The sequence below is a fragment of the Phodopus roborovskii genome, unplaced genomic scaffold (genome assembly GCF_943737965.1).
Source record: "Phodopus roborovskii unplaced genomic scaffold, PHOROB, whole genome shotgun sequence".
Lineage (NCBI taxonomy): Eukaryota > Metazoa > Chordata > Mammalia > Rodentia > Cricetidae > Phodopus > Phodopus roborovskii.
The window spans coordinates 14,930,048-14,952,383 of record NW_026126416.1 but is presented as its reverse complement, the minus strand read 5'-3'; the positions used below and the strand labels follow the sequence as shown (position 1 = coordinate 14,952,383).

Here is a 22,336-nt window from a genome sequence, read left to right as displayed (position 1 = left end):
AAGCTTCCTCATGATAATTATGTCACCCCAACAGCCTCCATCCCATTGGCAGCCTCAGATATTCCTTTATAAACCAAGACTAGCCTAATATGAAGTTTTGAGCAAGATTCCAGTTGGAAAGCCTTCACTTGAGCATGCCAACATAGAACTATCACCAGAAGATGAAATTGCTTTCCATAGGATTTTCCAAAGTGTCAGGGTTGGGAATGTGAGATCAATAGTTCCTAAGTCCACTTCTGTACTTGAGAAGTGTGTGATGGATATATAACTGCTTGGAAGCTGCTCAAAGTCTCTTTTACATTTTAAATCCTAGGGTGGTTGTTGTTGCTATTGTTGTTTTTGTTTTGTTTTGTCTCTCACTTGTCTGCCCCACCACATATTGCTCACCCACAACAATTTTTTCATAACTCTTAAAGAGAAAAGTTAAGTTTTCAAGTCAGAATGTTTCAGGTAGGCTTCAAAACATAAACGTCTAGATGACTAGACTAAGAAGCCAAAGTACTTCACAAAATTAGTAACAATCAATAATAATTATTGTTGCCAAGCTGGGGGCTCACATCTTTAATCCCAGTACTGGGGAGGCAGAGATAGGAGGATCTCTGTGAGTTTGAAACCTACCTGGTCTACAAGAGCTAGTTCCAGGACAGACTCCAAAGCCACAGAGAAACCCTGTCACGAAACCCCCCCAAATAATAATAATAATTATTATTATCATCATCATTATTATTATTATTGCCATATCCATGTATGTTTTTATTTTTGTAGAGAATATAGAGAAGTTGAGAGTTGGATCTGGATCTGGGGCCTGGATTCAAATCCTGATATTGTATACCCTCCACAGAATGTATATGCAAGTATTAAGAGAGATCATATAAACCAGTGTCTGGCAAAGGCAAAGGTCATAGAAGGCCTACAACAAAGAATAACTACCTTCATAATCTCACTTTTTTTAATTGAAGATGTTTCAAGTTGGAAAACAATAAACTGTCTATGAGGCAAAATTGTTTGCTCTTCACACAGAAAAGGAAGGGTTGTAGATTAAGGATTCATGTTCCCAATGTATACTCCTTGCTCAACATTCTAAGTGTGCAATATTGCACTAGCCTGATTAGATTATTATAAAGATGTAGAAACAGGCTCTGAGGCCTAGATAAATTGCCCTGCAGCAAATTAATAAAATAAAGCAGAGCTGGCTTTAAAAATTAGGTTGCCCTGGTAGAGCAAAGACTCAATGTAGATAGAAGAGGCAGCCTATATGTTGGCATCCAATTTGTAAACACTGTAAGTACAAAGTAACTTTGACTTAAAGTAATTCTACCTGGGCTTCAATTTCTCCATCCATAAGTTAAAGGGATTGAAAATTCAAGCCCATGAATCTATAATTTAGGGTCTAAAATCAAATAGATTATTTTAAGGTTCTAATTTGATTTCCTAATATTGTGTTAAACACATACTACTGTGGGTTGGAGAATATCCCTCCAATCATAACTGTAAAATCTATATCAGAACAGAGATATCATAAGCAAATAATGAAGGTTTACTTCAGACAGTGAGAAAGCAAATGGGAAGTGCACTCTCTTGGCTCAAAGCAGAGCTGAACCAAAAGATGCTATATCCAGCATCTGGACTCATAAGTCTTAGTCTATCACCCGTGGGGCAGTCTTGAATTGTCTCCTTCATGGAATAGTGGAGTTTTTCTCAGAAGACATCCTTACCCATAATTCAGTCTATTAAAATCACACACACACACACATTAGACACCAGAATGTGTTTTTAAAAACCTAATTACACATAAAGTTGAGGTTACTAGGAAAACACAGGAAATTCATGTTATTGGATCTGACTAACCAGAGCCCACCAAGACTAGCCTTGCTGTTTTTGTTTTTGTTTTTCCTCTGAGACCTGTCTTTCTTCTTCTCTGCCCAAGATAGCTATCTCATACCCAGCTAAATGTCCTCTTACTTTAAAAGTCAACATTGCTGTTTTAGCCATAAAAATCATTAAACCCTAATATTTGTTTTAACTACAGCATTATTTTTGTAGTACCTGAGGAGAATGGATTTCTTATCAATTCATAATGGTTAAGAAATCTCAAAATGACTCAAAAACATGCTGCTGGAAAAGATGTCACAAGTAACTTGGGAAACAAACTAGCACAGTTGCAGCCCAAACTTTCAGAATCAAAAGAATCCGATAGTATGAGCCAACCCTTCCGAAATCATATACATAAGCATATGATGAATTGGCAGAATGTCTTGAGTCTAAGACTAGACTTAAGAGCTCTTCTCACTCAAACTGCAAAAATTTTAGAATAACTTCAGAGGTAAACTTTCTCCAGTCCTCTACAATTTCAACATGTAACACAAAGAATAAGATGAATGGTGTCTTAACCCCTTTCCCCTCATTCTCCTTTTTGCCTTTTATCTCAGTCTCTGTTTCGTCTCCTCCCCTTTGGTCTTCTGTACACTCCTCCCCTTTCCTCCCTTTTCCTTGAACATTTTGTCTCTACCCCCTCCCTTTCCTGTCTTCTCTTGGGTTAAACCTTGGGCCTGCCAAGTAGAGTTTTCCACCATATAAGTTTCCTGAGTTGTGTTTTGGTTTCCATGTGGAGAGGAGGATGATGAGAGGGAGATTTCAAAAAGAAGCCTTGTCATTCAACTAATCCATTATACAATAAAAAATAAAAATTTACTGACTTGTGGGTTAAATAATAATTCAAGTTCCTAGACAGAGCCTCAGATTAACTGATAACATTATTTCTACTTATAGCTGTATTTTATTTCTTTTTCTTCTGTTAAAAAGAAAAGCAAAACCTTTCATCCAGGAAAAAACAACAACATGTTATATGTTTTTCTTTATTGCTTTTGGTCTTGATTGTTTGGACAGAAACTAGTAATGATAACATAAATAACCATCTTATGCTACAGGCCAGACTCATTATCCACTATAGCCAAAGGTTCTATGCAAATTCAGGAATACTGAAAAAAATGAAAACAGTATGGTTGAATATAACTATATAAAAGCTGAGTTCTCTTTGGGGCTTTATGTGTGCCTGGCATTAACTCAAAAAATCAGTAGTATTGTAGAGTCATTCATCTTGGAGGAAGAAATACAAAACAGGTGGTCAGGTGCTTACATCAGCTAGAGCAGCCCATGGATAGATCGTTAATTAGCTGTGGAGACTGTCTACAAACACTGTTCAATGTTAACTTTGCCTCCTACAAAATTCAGTAACAGAGAAAGGGAATGACTATTTGTGTCATGTCAGGTTTCTCACATATTTGTGTTACCGGTGTACAGCATTTTAAAGACAAGAAAAATCTAAGAATTCTGAGAGTTTAGAGCCATTTGTCATATTTGACCCTTGCAATGGCACTTACATGCCTTCGTTTTAGAAGATTAACACTGAACTTTGTTAAAGATTCACATTTTTCTCGAGTCAAACTTTAGTGAAACTTTCTCCTTCCAAGCTCACTGAGTGCTTGGGATGGTCTGACAGTTGATAAGCATGAAAGCTAGCTTTTCATTATGAAGATCCTGAAAGGACGATATGAGAATGAAGCATAGGATAATTGATAACATCATATAGTCTTCCCAAGCCCCAATTTAGAACGTGCTGTGGCTATAATCTAAGCCCAAGGTAGGCGGACACTCCTTTTCCTCAGTGGAGATACCTTTAATAAACAAGAAATTCAAAGTAGTTCTGGAATTAACTCACAAACATGCGTAAGAGAGGACCCTTTGGTCTTCCATAAAAATCAGAACTTGGCTATCCAAATGACCTTGTGAAATACCCATATGCTGTATCATTGATGGATAAATTCAGCTCCTTTGGTCTGGGTAGCTGACACTCAACGGACTGTTTTGACTGAATCAATCTAACACTTAAGCTTATTTTTTTAATGTATTATATACAATCTAATACCTAACAGGGGAGGATGGTGAAGTTCACCACTCTTCAAATGATTGATCTTTAACTAAATCGAAGGGTTGCTCGAATTGTTTGACAAGCTGCATTGTGCTGTGAACACAAGAGTCTGTTTTCTTAGAGCCAAACTATCTACAGTCCAAGCTGCACAGTGCAAAAAGCTTCCAGTGTTCTGAGAGCCAAACAGAGCCAAAGATTTTTGAAACCCATTGACATCTAGAGGTGCAATGTAAATATAAAATTTAATTTTACTTTGGTTTTATATTTAAGCCTCCTCTAAGGACTTGAAATGTTTTACAATTTGCAATACCATGGAAAATAAAATCCTGAGACATTCTCTTGATCACTACACACACTAAAACTGGGGCAACAGAGATTAACATGACTCTGGGCAAGCATGACATGCCTATCTATGAAGTCATCCATATTCTTTTGGAAAACACATAAAATATGTAACACAAAGGGTAAACCTTAAACTAGGAGTTTTAGTTAATGTATCAAAATTGACTCATTGCAATACAAGGCTCACACTAGTAGGTGATGCTAATGTCAGAAGAAACTTGGTAAGACTGGGGGGACAAGAATCCTCAGTACTGTTTGCTCAGTTGTTCTGCAAACCTAAAGCTTTTATTACACGCTCTGTCTGTTTAAAACCTTTTTAAAAAGAAACTAAAATGTAAAACTTGGAAAACTAAATAAACAATAGAATAGGTCTAAAGCAAAAGGGTTGGTTAGTAGTGGTAAATCCCAAAGTGTTGTCCTTAGCTACTGGTGTGAACTTATCCTGGAAGTTTGTATGTACCAACAATCCCCTCCCCAACCTGGCAACTCTGGAAACACTGTAGGAAGAACCAAAAAAATCTGTCCCACCACTTATATAAATAACACTCTGAGGCTTAATATTAATTATAATTGTTTGGCAAAAGGCTCCAGCATGTTACTGTCTCTTACATTGAAATTAACCTATTTCTATTCATTTCTGTATCATCACTAGGCCATGGCTTGCCAGTATTGCTAGAACATCTTTCTCCTTTGGCAACTACATGGCATCTCCCTGACTCCACCTTCTTTCTCTCTATATATCTGTTTGGATTTCCTGCCTAGCTCTATTCTGCCTAGTCAGCTTCTTTATTAACAAATGATAATAAACCATGTTCACAGCATACAGAGGGACATTCCTCTGTATATGTAATATTACTATGTAAAAGTTAAAACCTTTTTTAATTAGACAGAAAAGGAGAGATGATGAGGGATGCCCTTCTGTATACTGCAAATATTTGTTACTTTCATTGGTTGATGAATAAATCTGTTTTGACCTATGGCAGGGCAGAATATAGATAGGTGATAAACCCAAACAGATATGTAGAGGAAGAAGGCAGAGTCAGAGAGATGCCATGCAGCCACCAAAGAAGAAAGATTAAGAACATTATCAATAAGCCACTCCCATGGGGTGATACACAGATTAGTGAAAATGGGTTAATTTAATTGTCAGAGTTATTCAGTAATATGCCTGAGCCATTGGCCAAACAATTACAATTAATATTAATCCTCTGAGTGTTTATTTGGGAACTGGTGGGCATCAGAGAAACCTCCATTTACAGTGCCTTAAACCTATCAGGAGTTTTAAGGCTTGATCAACTTCTATTCCATCACTGTGAATAAATAGAAAGACAGGGTGCCTCACATAAGATTGATTTGTGATGATTACTGAGCAGGGGTACTAAGGGATATTCTATTGTGTGATAATTAATACCATAATGTCCAAAGTTCTACATATTTTTAATTCCCCAGGTTAATCTTTAGCAGTTCAAATATTAAATTTAGATCTGGCCAGCATGGTCAAAGAAACAACAGATAGACCAAAGTGGCTCAGAGAGGCATACTTTTATTAAGACCAGCAGAATATCTATCCCCAAAGGACTGATCTAACTGCAATAACCAACAAATTATATCAACAATATGGTAAGCTCATTTTTGAGTTGAGAACTAAAGATAACAACCCAATCGACTCAATCCATCAAATATAAAAGAATTTTATTTAAGTAGCATGGACCTGGCAGAGAAGGCTTACAAGATTAGAAGGCTGTCATTAGAAGAGTGGCAGATCCTTGTTAGCAGCCTGACAGCGACAAAGAAGGCTTTCTAGGAAGCACTAGAAAGAAACTAACAGAGCTTTCCAGAAGGCTATTCACTACTCACCAAGAATTTTTCCTTCTGTGCTAGCATGGAAGGTTCCATTGTGAATCTGCCCCAGATAGTGGCTTTAAAGAAGAAATACAAGGCTTACCTCTACATGGATGAAGCTCACAGTATTGGTGTTACGGGCTCCAAAGGTCAAGGTGTCAGAGACTTCTTTGGACTAGCCCCTGAAGATGTGGACGTATACATGGGAACATTCACCAAAACCTTTGCAGCCTCGGGAGGTTATATAGCTGGGAAAAAGGTAAGAAAAGAACTCCTAGTGTTTGTATAGACCATGAACACCCTAAGGAAGCAGGAAGTGGGCTTCTCTGATTTCCTTGTAAATTTCAATTCAGCTCACCTGTAACATGGAGTAAAGACCAGTGTGGAAAGAATAGTTACATCACAACAAAACAACAACAAGGGCACAATGTGTAGAGCACATGGGAGAGAGGTAACTCTGATGGACTATGTCTGGGATATTTTATGGAATGATCATCAATTAATCTTGTAGACATATAGTGAGATATTTAATTTTGCAAACAGATACTAGCATATGCCAACCTACAGAAGTGATAAGGGATTCTATAAAACATCCTAGAGCCTTCATTCAGTAGCTGATAGAAGTAGAAGTAGACACCTACAGTTAAACACTGAGCTGAACTCTTGGAATCCAGTTGCAGGCTGGGAGGAGTGATGAGCAAAGGGGTCAAGACCAGGCTGCAGAAACCCACAGAAACAGCTGACCTGAACAAGGGGGAGCTCATGGACCTCAGTCTGATAGCTGAAAACCCAGTATAGGACTGACCCAGACCCCCTGAATGTGGGTTTTAGTTAGGACTGGGCATTCTATGGTGCCTCTAATAATGGATCAGTATTTATCCCTAGCATAGGAATGGACTTTGGGAGCCTATCCCACATAGAGGGATACTCCCTCAGCCTAGACACATGGGGGGGGAGCAAGCCTAGGCCCTGCTCCAAATGATAAGTCAGAATTTGAAGATCCCCCATAGAAGGCCTCACCCTCCCTGGGGAACAGAAAGGGGATTGGATGGGGATTGGGATAGGGACAGGGGAGGAGCAGAGGGTGAGGGAACTGGGATTGACATGTAAATCAAGCTTGTTTCAAATTTAAATTTAAAAATATTTTAATAAGAAAAAAAAACTACCAGGAAGTTGGGTAGAGAGATGGCCCAGTAGTTAAGACCACTGGTTGCTTTCAGGGTTTAATTCCTAGCACCCCATGGTGGCTCACCACCATTGGTAACTCCAGTCCTAGAGATCTGAAGCCTCAGCAGGCACTGCACAAATATGGTACACAGACATATATGCAGGCAATATATGCATATACTTTTTTAATTCAAAATTTAAACAATTAGGATTGTGTGTGTATATTTAAAATAAAGTAAATAATAGCAATAATAGGAAACATTTATGTATTAAAGAAGCTGACCTCGTAGATTTTACAAATTGTCACCTAAACAACAGCAGAATAAAAAATGGACCTCTAAGATTACTTTCCCTGAGAAATAACTCTTTCTCTATTAATGTTAGATAACACATCCTATATATTCTAGAAATGTTTGAAAAATTGGATCAGCTGACATTAAACTATTTAATGAGCACTAGCCCCGTTGTCTTATGCTTATGTTATCAATGATTTGTTAATGAAAAATAAAATAATAAGCATTTGGAAGAAATTTTAAAGAAGAAAGAAGAGGAAGAGAAAAAGAAAATCACATATTCAGATCTAGATCTAAGGGGTCAAGGAAGCTGTGTCTTGGCAGTTGTCGCATACAAGCCTGCATTTCTTGCAAAGAGACTGTGGTATAGATCCAACTGGTAGGACATTGTAGGCCCCAAATTAGTGAATGGAGGTGCTATCAAAATGTTATCTAGGCCAGGTAGTGGTGGCATAAGCCTTTAATCCCAGCACTCACTCAGAAGGCAGAAGCAGGCAGATCTCCATGAGTTGGAGGCCAGCCTGGTCTACAGAGTGAGTTCTAGAACAGCCAAGGCTACAGAGAAACCCCATCTTGAAAATCCAGGGGAAGGATGGGGGGGGGGTTAATCTAGAGTTTCCAGTTCCTTATCCACTCTGACCAGAAAGAACAAAAGTTCAGCCTACTGGTCAACCAGTTAGGCTGAACTGGTTGGGGTATGTAGCAGACAGCTACTATCACTAAAAGCCAGTGATTTAAAACAACAAATTGCATCCTGGCCACTTACCATGAGACATACAGGTCCCTAAAATCCTGTTTTAGGTGGTCTTTGCCTCCTTTAACTGCTGATTTCTTCCATACTCAAAGCATTGTATTTCATCCTTCCTCTAGTCCCCTATCGGAATGAAGTAGGTAATGCTAGAAACAGAGGGAATGCCAGGCCCTCAAAGACTTCAGCAAAGTCTAGTTAAAGGTTAATATTTCCTTCCTAACTGTCACATCAGCGGATCAGAGGACCTCAGGGTTAGGAGCTGTCTGATCCGGGTTACCTTGCTTTGTGAGGCCTTGATTGCTTTAGCAGCAGTTCTGAGCCACAAAACTTTTAACCAAGCGTAACTCTGTTTCCTGAACCAAAGGCACCTGAATAAACTGAAGCAAGCAGATCCTTGAAATGTTGTCAAATTTGTTGGATGTCACATTTTTCTTCTTGGAGTGCCTTCACTTGATACCTACTTTAAACAAAAGCCTGGGACTAGCGGCAGGAGGGACAGTTCCCTGGGATCCTGTCACATGTTTTCCGTTCTGAAGGCAGGTGCAGGCTTTCAAAAGTGGAATACTATTGTCCACATGATTTCTAATCCTTTACGGTAGAGACTGAGCAATTGTGAAAACTATTATTATTACATTAATCCACATCTACTTTTTTTTTTTTGCCTTCGCCTAACCCATGTTAGACTGCAGTATCTCAAATGACCACCAGGTGGCATCATACATTAGAACGTGTCTGGCAGGGGCTCATTAACCAAACTGAGATAAACTGCCCTAAAGCACGAAGATGCAAAGCCTTGAAAACACAGAATTTCATACATGGTGCTTGATTAAGAGAACGGAAGCCACGAATATCGAAAATAATCAAGTGGGTTCAAAACTCTAGACAAATGTAAAAATACCTGGCTCTGAAATCTCTTGTTAATCCTAGTATACAGACAATATCCTTTATTAAAATTATGTTTTTCCAGCCAGATCACAGTTTCCCCTCCCTTCCTTCTCTCCTCCAAGTCCCTCCACCACCTCCCCTTTCCTCTCCTCCCACTCCACTGCTCTTCGTTCTCTTCAGTAAAACGCAGGCCTTCCGTGTATATATATCATCCAGCCATGGCATACCAAGTTGCAGTGAGACTACACACCTCCTCTCCTATTAAGTCTGAAAGAAGTAGCCGAATAGCAGGAAAGGGTCCCAAAAGAAGGTAACAGAGTCAGAGGCAGCCCCTGCTCCCACTGTTAGGAGTCCCATACAACGACCAAGGCTGTAACATACTTGCAGAGGCCCTAAGTCAGTCCCATACAAGCTCTCTGGTTGGCAGTTCAGAGACAATAGTCCTAATAACTGCCATAAAGATGTTCTAGGAATCTTTGTGGAGTGAATGGAGAGCAGAATTTTGCACATTAGCAACCAGAAGAATCATGCAAGTGAAAAATACTTGGAAACAAGTGGAGGGAGGAAGAAAAAAAAAATGCAAGGCGCTAAGGTCTCACAGATAGCAGAGGGTCCTACAAATTCAGTTTGGTAAATCAGGGGTAATTCCAAGCTGAGGCAGTTTCTCAAAAGCCTATGGGGTCTTTCTCTTTTGCTCTTTGACTTTGGAGCTCTGTTGACAGAACACCCTTCCATGATATTCCTGGTGAAAATCCAGATAATCACTTCACTTTTCAATTTTTAAGTTTTATTTCTCTAACTGCTTAGAGAATGTGCTCAACACTGCCCATCCTCTGTTCTCCTGAGCATGATCCTGCATCTTCTTGCATGCCTGCTGTTGCCCACTAGCTTCCCCCAGCCTCCATAGGATGATGACTGGCAAATAAGTGAAGCAAAGATTGTCCGTGTGACTGAAAGACTGCAGGGTTGTAATTCTAGAGAAAGGAAGCAGGAAACAGAGAGTGGGTTTGGGCTGATAGTTAGCTGAAAATGGCCTGGAAAGCAAGCAAATGCAGGCCACTTACAGAAGCAGTTCTGTGTGAGTATTCTAAGCACTGCTTGCATGTAACAGCCCTTTGAAGTAAATAGGGGTCATGGAATGAGTACCAAGATGTTTATTCTAAAAGCCTCCTGTCTGATTTCCTCCCCAAAACCCACCCTTGCCCTTGAACTCTGGGCCTATGGGTAAAGAAAATAATCAGGGTTTTGAACTTGAAAAGAAAAAAAGCTTGGAAGCCTGTGTCTGTGAAGACCTCTAACCTACTCCCAAAGAAAGACACAATGCAGACTCGCCTAGCAAAGGGCCAAAGTCAACTCTTAATTCATGGCTTGTGGTACCCAGTCAGGGGACTAAGGGAGGGAATCAATGAGCTTTCCTTGACACTCTCCAGAAGTTACTACAAAACTCCACACCCTCAACCACACAAGCAAAATATCCTTTACCCAGACTAGGACAAAATGGACTCAGTCCAAAGGAATTATATTATAGGACAGGCAGTCTTCATTTTCAAGGGGGTGATTTCTCTCTGATGTGCTATTATTCAAACTATGGGTCCTTGAGACAGACTGCATGAAATTCTTCAGTTTATGAAAGGAAATTGGGGTTGGGGGACACTTTGATCAAAGGAGGCTTTTGCTTTGTTTCCTTGTCTGATCTTTGTGGTGCATCCTTCGCAGCTGAGATGTTGCTAATGTTGCTGCACTTGTTCTTAGGAATACAGCTTACTCATCCTTAATGCATTAAGGGACTGGCCATCCTTCCTGTCACTGAGGCTCCTTGGCTTTACATTCAATTGTCAGTATGTGCAGGCTTGCTGCTAAGTCCCTAAGACAGTGGGCTTTAAGAAAAGTGTACCCTTCATTGCTTTCTCTTGGAGGACTCACTCCCTTTCAACAAATAAAAATAATATACACAAAACCATTTAAACCCCCAAATAGCAAAGGCTGTAGATCAGAGAAAGTACCACAGTGTAAGTGAGAGAACTGGTCTCTGTGCCCTACAAGAATCACTTCATCTCACACTGAGACTATTCTTCACTGGTGTTGAAGAGATTATGAGCATAGCATTAAAAAAGATGGAGACTCCCGAACCAGAATCATTGGGTCAAAATCTTTACCTTCCCATTCTTTGTGAAGTATTTTCAGGATACCTGTGGCTCAATTAATCTCTATATAAAATTGGGATTAAAAAGCACTGCCTACCTCAGAGTTGTAAGTGAATTAACACACACAACGTTCTTAAAATGGGCTTGAAAGTATCTGGTGGATGTTAGCTATGGTATCAGTTTCTGGCCTTGTTTTCTCCTCTAAGTCATTCAATAACTCATCAAATTCATGTTCTCCTTTTTTCCAAAGTCTATCTGTTTTGTTGTTGTAGTTGGTAGTGGTTAGGTTATGTTTGGTTTGGTTTGGTTTGGTTTGGTTTGGTTTGGTTTGGTTTGGTTTGCCCCTACCACCACTATCCCTTGTGAGAGAGAGGAAGAAACAAGCTGATATCATCAGTTTGGTCACTTGCAGCTACCCATTCAAGCATTAGATACCATAATGTCATAATGTACATTTTTCTAATATATACATATAAATACATACATATGTATATATGTATATATTAGACATATATATACATTTGTATATATATATATATATATATATATATATATATATATATATATATTCTCATAATGACTCTCAGGTAGATAAGGTAGGTATCACTGTTAACTCACTTTGCAAAGAAGAAAACTGACATAGCAAACTTAGTTATTTGTACATGTTTACATAGCAGTCAATAACAAAGCCTAACAAAGGTTAGGACTGAGCAATTAAGTTCCTGAATTTGTGCTTCAATTCTGGGACATAATGCCCCTCTAGGAAACAACTCCTTGTCCCCAAACCACTCACATCTCTCTCTACTCCCAATTCACTCCTCCATTCTTTACTCATGCACTCCACCCTTAATCCTCATTTAATAAGCTGATATATGCAATTTTTTAACCTCTTCTGCATTCCTCCAAATCCATCCATCTACTGTGCCCAGATCACCCCTTGAAACACTCTTCCACAGACACAGGAACCTAGAAGCCCCCATTGTCCAATGCGTATGACTTACTGACTGTCCCCTTCTTGCCTCCCCTAGCAGCTGTGGAAAAGTATTTAATATCAACAAAGGATGAACATCCCTAATGCTATTTACCATATGGCAAAACACAAACTCTGAAGGATCCTTTACCTGTAGTTCTTGGGAAATCCCCAAAGATCCCTCTTTGATGAGCTCCAGATCCCCCAGCGCAAAAGTCCTTAAATACCATGTAGCTGATGCTTCAAGGCTTGCCATGTTCTCGCCACTCTTCCAGAGAAGGGAGCACAATCCTAACTACTTCTATATGATTCAGAAAAAAAGAAAGAAAGAAAAAGAAAGGTCTAAGATGTCAAACTAGGATATGACCTCAGTTCTCCTGCCCGCTAGATTCACACATGAATCTAGGCTATAACCCTTTTGCTGGAAGGAAAAGTGGAAGGGGAGAGGGGAAGAGAGAAGAAAAAGAAAAAGGAGGAATAGAAGGGAAGAGGTAAATATTTATAAATAAAGAGAAATATAATTAAAATGAATAATTTAAAGCTTTTAAAGGAGGGCACTAGAATGAAATGAAGGGAGAATAAAGAATCTAGAAAGAAGAAAGGAAAAAAAAACCATTTGCAATGCTGAACCCAAGTGCCCAAGTCCTTTTGAGGTGGGCTCAGAACCAGTGTCTCTTCAAAAGAAGTATCTCTTCTGAAAGCAAGGCACAAGGCCGGCTCAGGCTCATTGACTGCTTGAAGAAAAGACCAGAAAGGAGTACAATGTTGGTGGGGAGCAGGAGTGAATGGATGACATTCCTTTTCTGGGACATCTCGTATTTTCTCTCTTCTCTAATTTTCATTTCTTCATCTGTCTTCAGGCATCAAAGCTTCATAGACCCTGTCTCCTCACGGGTGCATCCCCTGACTTCTCCTCTTAGCAGCATTCTCTCTTTCCTCTGCATCTTTCTCATGTCCTATTAGTTTTTATGGCATGATTGCTAATATGCTCAAGGAGCAAAAGAACCAAATTTTGTATTACTGGCCATTTCTGAGCATTTGTTCTTGTGCAAGGCAGATATTTCAGAAATCATCTTTCCTTCACATGACCAGTTTTTGCCATAAAGGCCAGCTCTAAACTTCTAGCTCCCTCACACTTTTGTACAGTTTCTGGGTTTTGATGGAAAGGACTAAGAAAAAAGGAAATCAAACTAAGTAGTTAAGTGTTACACGGTGGTTAAGTGTTAGACAGACCACTTTTGAGGACCTGAGCAAATGCTTTGCTGTGATGTACAGAGCACAAGTTCTGAGAGTTATTTAGACTCTGCTTTTATTTTAGGAACTTGTGGATTATGTTCGGATTCATTCACACAGTGCTACTTACGGAACATCCATGAGTCCCGTAGTAGCAGCACAAATCATCAGATCATTGAAGCTTATTATGAAAGACGATGAGAACTTTGGAGGTAAGGGGTCTACAGAGAACTCAGCTTCTGCCTGTCAATCTCCCACTTTCTCAAGTATGCACTCTTATCTCATGAAGCCCAGATTTTTAGTCAAGTGATGAGCATACTAGAACTACTATCATATCGCACACACACACACCACAAACCCTTTTTTAAAACACATACATACACCCTTCAGCAACATGTTAATATGATCATCCAATTTGGACAATTTTTTTTATCAGTGGTTAAAATGAAGTAAGCAATGTCTCTGTGTATATATATGTTTGTATATTCGTGTGTGTGTGTGTGTGTGTGCGTGCGTGTGTGCTTTTGTGTGTAGGTGTGTGTGTGTGTGTCTATGTGTGTTTGCCTGTGCTTGTATAGTGTCTCTTGTGGCTTCTCTGAGATGAATATCATTAGTATAATATTTTATATGTTTTATTGCCAGGAATTGGTCAAGGGAAAATCATCACTGGCCATTTGAGGATATATAAACTCACAATATCAGCCCAATCATTCATTTGTCTCTGTCATTTCAGCTAAAATGTGCTACTTTGCTTAACCCAAATGCACTCAGCCTTCTGTTTCATTGAAGCCCCAGAGAATTCTTGTTCCACCTTTCAGATCTAGTCTCCAAAGGTTCTACTACATGTTATGATAATAAAACAGTTCTTGCTGCCAGGGAGCTAGTGAATACAAGTGAGAAATGACAACAAAATCCTACTGCAAGCTGAGCATTCACCCCAGTCTGAAACTGGAATACTCTACAACCTGAAACTTTTTGAGCACTGACATGAGGCTCTAAGTAGAGCATTCCACACTTGCCCTCATATTACGGAACAATCAAAATGCAGGTACACTAAAATTATTTTGTACAATTATCTGTGGGTGCAAGGCATTGCTGTAAGTGCCTGTGACCTCAGGTGGCAGGAGGATTATGGGTTTGAGGCTAACCTGGGCTGCAGAATGATTTCAGGAAAAAAAATTGATTTAGAAATTCCTGATGACAATACATATGTGAAATACCAATACATTTTGTCATTAGACTTGGTACCCATCCTCAAGATATTTTACAAGATGTATGCAAATATTCTCAAAAGATATAAAACTCTAAAGCCTTTTTGGCCCTAAGCATTTCTGATCAGTAACAACCTATAGCCTTTATGTAAATCGGTTATGAATGAAACTGATAAGCTGAAGTAGGCCTTCCACTCACCTCCAAATTGACAGCCACTGAGGCCCTCCCAGTGATCCTTCCTGCTTGCCAGAATATTGAGGGGGGAAAAAAAAGTAACATGGAGTTTGTTTTATCACTAAAGCTGGAAAATAACCCACAAGATACTTTCTTTTCTACCATATAAAGTAAGGCCGCTGGTGGATTGCTGAGGTCTTTTTAGGATTGCCTTTTGTATTTCCTGACTGAATTGTGTTGAAAGCCTGAGAACCCAATCTGGGGAATCCCAGGGATGCAAACAGGAGGTAGCTGATGGGATTTGATTCCTTTGCTGCTACTTATCATCATGTGACATTCTGCAAGTGAATGAGGCATCCAACCCTGAGCAGGTGATTTAGCTTTTCTTTGCTTCAGTTCCTCCAGCTGTGAAATGAGTGTAATAACATCTAAGCATCGATGTTTTATGACAGGTAGGTAAGTTAATCCATATAAAGTACTCAGGAATGTCTGGAAACAATCATGAATTTTATATAATTGCATGCTGTTGTTTGCTATTGTTCCTGAAGTGTTCAAGAAGTATGTGAAAACTTGCTGATTCTGTAGAAACCTCTTAGGGAAGAAATGAAGTAGGACTGAATGTCCTCCCAAGTCTTGGACTAGTCAGGATGAGCAAGGTTAGGTTACCATAACAAACCCTAAAAAATCTTGTTACCTTAACAAAACCAAGGTTTATTTCTTTCATTGTTGGTAGTGATATTGTTAAGTATTCTTTGACAACCAATAAGGGCTATCAACCATTGAGAGGCTAATTTCCTGCACCTAATAGTCATTAGTTGCCCATAGTTCTTTTTCTAGGGATGGGACATTATGAACCCCCCCTCACTTCTACGTTAACAGATGCTGTATTCTTAACATCAGAATTTAAATACTTTACCTGATGTCTCTCGCCATCAAAATAGAAGGGGAAATATAAGACAGGGTTTTTGTTTTGTTTTGTTTTCAGTTTTGGTTGTTTGTTTGTTTTGCTTTGTTTTGTGGTTTTTTTTTCTTTTGTTTTCTTTTTTCAAATAAATGAACAAAGGAAAGTAGCTCCTTTACAGAATCATCAACCAAGTTTCAGGTAACTCTGCCTGGTACATCTCTTGAAGGACTCAAAGGCACTCTGGAAACGATCACTTTGACCTCCTTTATAACAATGCCAGCCCAAATGAATAGGCTAAGTGAGAATACTGCTTTAGCTTGGCCTTCTCTACAAAGATATACTGAGCTTAATGTGGTCCAAAGCTCCCAGAGATGCCCCATGCTAGTTCTGCCACACAGGATCTGAGAAAGAGGAGCCTGGCTCCAAGCCTTCTTCAACCTACTGCAACTGTGACTGGAGCCTTTCAAGGCTTTGTTATGGGCAAGTTTGGGGAGCGGTTGGCCAGATCTGTTCCTTGATGAATGTCTTCACTTTAATCTGCAATGCAAAGCCATACGCTTCAAAGAGAGGCAAGCTACAGCAATAAGGTCAGTGTTCCTTTGATGCCAAGGTTCAAAGATGAAATAGCAGTCCCAGTGAAATGACAATGTTTATGCACAAACAGCCACCTTCACTCTGCAACCAGGCTGCTGGTAGAGTTAATGCACACAGGCTGAGGGTCTGCAGGCCGGGTGTGCATTCCATATGCACCAAGGCCCGTTTAATCTCCTAGCCTGTCACTCTGTGCAGTACACTGAGCCCAATGTGGAGATTTGATTTCTCCATCCTAATGGTTGTTGGGTGGTCTCCCAGCTAAACCAATGTTGTAAGCCCCTTAAGGGCAAGAAATGTGTCTTGAATTAATTTTGTGTTCCTCTGAGTGTCAAACTCGGTGCTCGGCTTAATAAATACGTCATGACTCAACTTCCATCTTGCCAGCCTTCTGGATTTCAGGTCAGTGTTTATGCTAAATAAGATTGTGGGGATGTTTATCTCAGAGAACTATGAGCCAGAATGTGGTTCACACCAGTGTGGCACCTGAAGAGACCTTTCAGTGAGGTGGACCACTTTTGGAGAACTCTAGAAAGATTACAGTTCTGTCACTGGCTTAACATAGCTGTCAAGCAAGCAGCCACAAAGGATTGAGCCCTAAACCACACCAGCAGCATCCCTACAAAAAACAATGTCATCTATTGCCTTGTTCTATTTAGATCTTTAATAAACTTATTTTCTTTTCAGTTATTCAGTGCATCTTTTTCGACTCCCGATCTGAACTATTCATCCCTAAACACTCTTTTCCCAACTATGGGCAATCTTACGTCTCACAGAAAGAAAATGGAGATTGAATTGTGCAATGATTAAGAGGCACCCTCTGCAGACAGATCACATGTGGCCCAGTGCCTGACTTGTTCCCTCTCTTAATTCAGTTCCTCCACTGAAAACTGGTATAATAGTGGGAGAACTAATTTTATGGCAGAAACAGTGGATATTGCAAGGTGGAGATACACAATAAGAACTTAACAAAGGTACTATGACTTTTAACTTATCTGCTTTCTTCCCTTCCTTCTCATATATTTTTGGTAGTTTTTATCCACCTTGGAATTCTCTCCTGTTCAATGACTTTATGACTACTCTTCCACAGAGTAGTTATCCTGCATCCTACAGCACTTGCTTAAAAATATTTCTATAACCTGGTCTTCTCAAACTCCACCCCTCAGGACAGCTGGAATAGCTTCCTGAATATTCTGCCCACTTCTGTCTTGGCTTTTTATGATTTTTTTTCTCTGTACGGAAGGCCAAATCATCCTTTTTAGCATTTATTTTACCTGCAGAAATTTAAAGGATACAGTATAATGATTTAACATAGGCACACGGTGTGAGAGATGGTCAAAGCAAGGCTATTAGTATTTTCATTTTTCTGTACATCTTAAAAGCTTTGAATGGCATATAATAATTGTGTATTTATGGGGTACAGAGTAACATTTCAGTATATGTATACATTGTGCTGAGACTATTGGGGTAGTTAACATTTCTACCTCTTTAACATTTGTTTTGTTTTGTTTTACATTTAGAGTCTTTGGACTCCTGTTTTCTACTTACTCATAAAATAAATAATAGGGCATTATGGACTGTAACCCCACTGTTCTTTATAATACTAGAATGTATTCTATCTGTGACTGAGTAACTGCTATCCATCCTCTTGCATCCCTTCTTACTCAACCCTTCCCAGCCTCTAATTATCCTATTTTATGCTCTTGCCATCATTGTTAAACACTATCTATATGAGAGAAACACTAACTAGTTAAGAAGAGAAAACATAACTCACAGCATGCCATTCTCCCACTCCATCATCTTCCCACTCACTTGATATGAGATCCAATGGCCCATAGCCTTTCAAGACTTCTCCCTCACGTTTCTCAGACTCTTCCATTGCTCAGCACAGCCCTGGGATTCATGAACACTCAAAGCAACTTCCACAGAATGCCCTTTGCACTTTCTGGTCCCTCTAGAATGTCTCTTCTTTGTCTCCACTCTTTGCTCCCTCCTCCCCACCCATCTCTGCTCAGAATTGATCTTCTGAAGGAGCTGCCTCATCTTATGTGGCCCAGCCTCCATATCTCCCATCCCCTTCGTTTCTAATTGTCACAGCTTTCATGACTATTCTTTCTTTTCTGTCACTGGAGTGCAAATTCCAGTAGAAGAGACCCTTCCTCTCATTAAGCACGCTGAAAACAGCATGCTGAAAGCATGGTCCTCTGTTTCTCAACAAAGATTTATTGAACGGCAACAATGTTCTCCCTTGCCCTTTTATTCTAGTAAATGAATGTCTCTGATCTCCTTGCATTGCTGTGCTCCATTCCACTCTTTGAAGAGCACCGGTCCCTTTCCACAGCATGGTTTTGCTGGTACCCGTCCAAAAGAACCTTCCCTTCCCTCTCCTTCCTTTACAACTGCTGTTTACTCTGCAGCCCTCTGGGAAGTGCCCTTCCCAGCCTGCTTGCCCTTCTTAGGTCCTCAGCCCCATCAGTCTCGCCTCAGCTCCTCCCCTCCATTCTAGGGACTTTCTGTCTTACTGCTCTCCTGTCCTTCCACCTGCCCATTGCTCTTCGCCTCTTGAAAATGCTTCTCCCTTTGGTAACAGCCAAAGGGTGTTGTCCCTGTTCTATCTTGTGTTTTTATTCTTTCCCCACCCCCTTTTCTACAAGGACCCTTCCTCTGCCTACCTTTGCCATAACCCTGGCCTCTGCTTCCTGTACAGTTTTCCCAGCACAAGGGTCCTCCCGTGATCCCTTTCCTTCCTTCGTGTAACAAAGTGAGTCCACATTACAATCACCTGAAAGGATAGTTAAAACAGTTTGATGATGCCCGCTACGCAAAAAATGTCTGCTTCAATGCTTGCTATGCTTGTTGTATTTATTAAAAAAAAAAAAAAAAAAAAAAAAAAAAAAAAAAAGCCTGAGTGGTACTGATACTATTGATCAAGGGGGCACCCTTGGGAACCACCACTGTTTAATGACTCATCACAGTCATTCTGTCCTTCTCATCAAGCATGAATGAGTTATAGATTTCTTACAGACAGAAACCATCATGTTCACACCATTGGCTATCAGCATATGCCTGGTAGATAATAGACTATCTATCCAAATTGAATTGCAAGGGAATATGTCTAGTTCCAATTGTGCCACGATGCAGATGCTTACACAATATCTACTGGGATATTTGAGGACCATCTCTTCATCAAAAGAGATGAGTAGGAACTCTGAATGTTTCATATTAGCCATTTAAGCAAATAGACTTGCATACCAAGGTCAGCCTTTGCCCTTGTAATTCTTGCCTATACCCATGTCTACTTTTGCTCATAACATTTATATATTTATTGTAATGTCTTCAATGTAGGGAGTTGTTGCCCATCTGTCTTCCATCACCACTTCATGTTTCATGAAGATGGGAGAGCAGGATGAGAGGAGGAAGTTGACTACATAGTATGCTATGGTAGTTCTCAAAGGGTGGTCCCAGGACAAGCATGTCAACATCACCTGGGGCTTGTTAGAACTGTAATACACATTTTCATTCGGAGTCAGAAACTTTAGGGGTGGGATTAGCAAACAGTCTTACCATCCCTCCAGGGGATTTAGGAAGCAGCCTCATTTGAAAACCACATTTCCATATAAAAGAAAGGAACCAGGTAAGAGTATGTTTGCAGTGGGAAAGAAAACAGAAGACAGCTTTCTGGCAAACATAGACAGCTAGACAACCTTGCAGAAAGGAGGCCTGAGGACTGGAAAATGTGAGAGAACCAGAAAAAGGAAAGTATGAAATACATTTTGATCCACTTCCTTGAGCCACCATTTAAATCCAAGCATCAGCTCTGTTCACTCAGTTACCACAAGTGCTTGTCCATCATCCCTGGTACCAGTGACCACTCTGACAACAGGAATATCAAAATGTTTTTGCCGACAGAACTGTCTGTTCTTTGTAACAGGTCCTCCTGTAAACCTGTGCTTTCATAAAACTCCCTGTGATCTATAAAGTCATAAGAGCTAATGGTTACAAGACTGGTTATGGTATTCCCTTTGATCATTGCTGTCCAACAGAGACATTATTTCTTTAGTAACTACTGTTTCTTGGGAGACAAAGAATGGTATCCCTAAAAAAAAACTCTGTAATTCTTGTCTGTGTAGGGTCAGGGAGTTAGCTTAGTTGGTAAAGACAGGATATCAGTTTGAGCCCCAAAGCTGCATTCTAAAAGACAGCTGTGGTAGTGCAAGCTTATAATTCCACTGCTGAGGAAGCAGACATAATTGGGTTCCTGGGATGTACTGGTCCCAAGCCAGTGAGAGTCCCTATGTGAAGGGGGTGGGGAGTGAATAACACCTGAAGAACAACACCCAAGGCTATCCACTGACCTCCACATAAACGTGTGTGTGTGTGTGTGCGCACACACACACACACACACACACACCACCACCACCACCAACAACAACAACAACAACTCTTTGTTATTCATGCATGATAGTGCATATATCTAATCCCAGTGTTCAGAAAACTGAGGCAGGAGGGTCTTCATAGTGAGGTCAGCCTGAGCTATGTAGTAAATTTGATGACAACCTGGGAAATTTAGTAAGACCCTATCTCAAAAAGCTAAAATAAGTGCTAGAGAAATGGTGTGATAATTAAGGGCAACTGCTACTCTTGCAGACATCCGGATTAGGTCCCCAACACTCACATCAGGCAGCTCACAACTGCATATTTTAGAATTTTGTATAATATCAGTTCTTTCCCTTAAAAAGGTTAACTGGAGACAGGAGTATGAATGATTCTAGCAATAATTCACAGGTCTAAATTTGGATGGCTCCATTGACTAGCTAGTTCCTTATGTAATGAAAATGGCTATAGAAAGACCACAAGCATGATTTTACCAGAGATATCTAAACTGTTACTTCAGTATCGAGCTGCTGCAACTATCACCAAATTTCTGAAACACAATATTATCATTTGCCACTAGATGCCTATAAACACTTTGTTTACAGTTGAGTCACCAGTAATGTCTACTGACAGAAATAGAATAGTGGAAATTTACCATATATATATATATATATATATATATATATATGTGTGTGTGTGTGTGTGTGTGTGTGTGTGTGTGTGTGTGTATATGTATGTATATATATACACACACATATATATACGCATCCATACATATATATGTATGTATGGATGCGTATATATATGTGTGTGTATATATATATACATATATATATATATATCACAAATTCCTGTTTTAGATTTATTTGATTTTTATTTATGTGAATGTGTGTGTGTGCACATAGGTGCACATGGAAAACAGGGGAATAGGATCTTCTCTTTTTTTTATTGTTTTTGTTATATTTCCTTTTGAAGATTTTTTTTGTTTAGAAAAAAATCTTATTTTACATATCAATTCCAGTTCCCTCTACCTCCCATTCTCCCATGTCCCCCCACTGACTCCCCTATGCCACTTTCCATCCATTCTCCTGAGAGAGGGTGAGGCCTTCCATGGGGGATCATCAAAGTCTGTCATATCATTTGAGGGAGGACTTAGACTGAAAGAGCCCTCCATGGGGAATGGGCTCCTAAAGTTCATTTATGTTCTAGGGATAGATACTAGTTCCACTGTCAGAGGTCCCAGAGACTGCCCAGGCCTCCTAACTGACACCCACATTCAGAAGGCTTGATTCGGTCCAATACTGGTTCCCAGTTTTACAACTGGGATCTGCGTGCTCCTACTTACTCAAGTCAACTGTTTCTGTTGATTTCTCCAGTATGGTCTTGACCCCTTGACCCCTTGACCACTCCTGCCTCTCTATGACTGGATTCCAGGAGTTTGGCTCAGTGTTTAGCTGTGGGTCTCTGTTTCTGCTTCCATCAGCTACTGGATGAAGGCTCTAGGGTGGCATTTAGGGTAGTCATCA

General features: G+C 39.8%; 1 protein-coding gene across 1 annotated transcript in view; it reads left to right on the top strand.

The window, feature by feature from the left end:
- Positions 1-22,336, top strand: part of Sptlc3 (serine palmitoyltransferase long chain base subunit 3) — a 101,589-nt gene that overhangs the window by 55,797 nt on the left and 23,456 nt on the right. The window contains exons 8-9 of the mRNA XM_051183149.1: positions 6,152-6,371; positions 13,641-13,767. Coding sequence (XP_051039106.1) covers positions 6,152-6,371; positions 13,641-13,767 — 347 coding nt within the window. The remainder of the gene's footprint in view (positions 1-6,151; positions 6,372-13,640; positions 13,768-22,336) is intronic.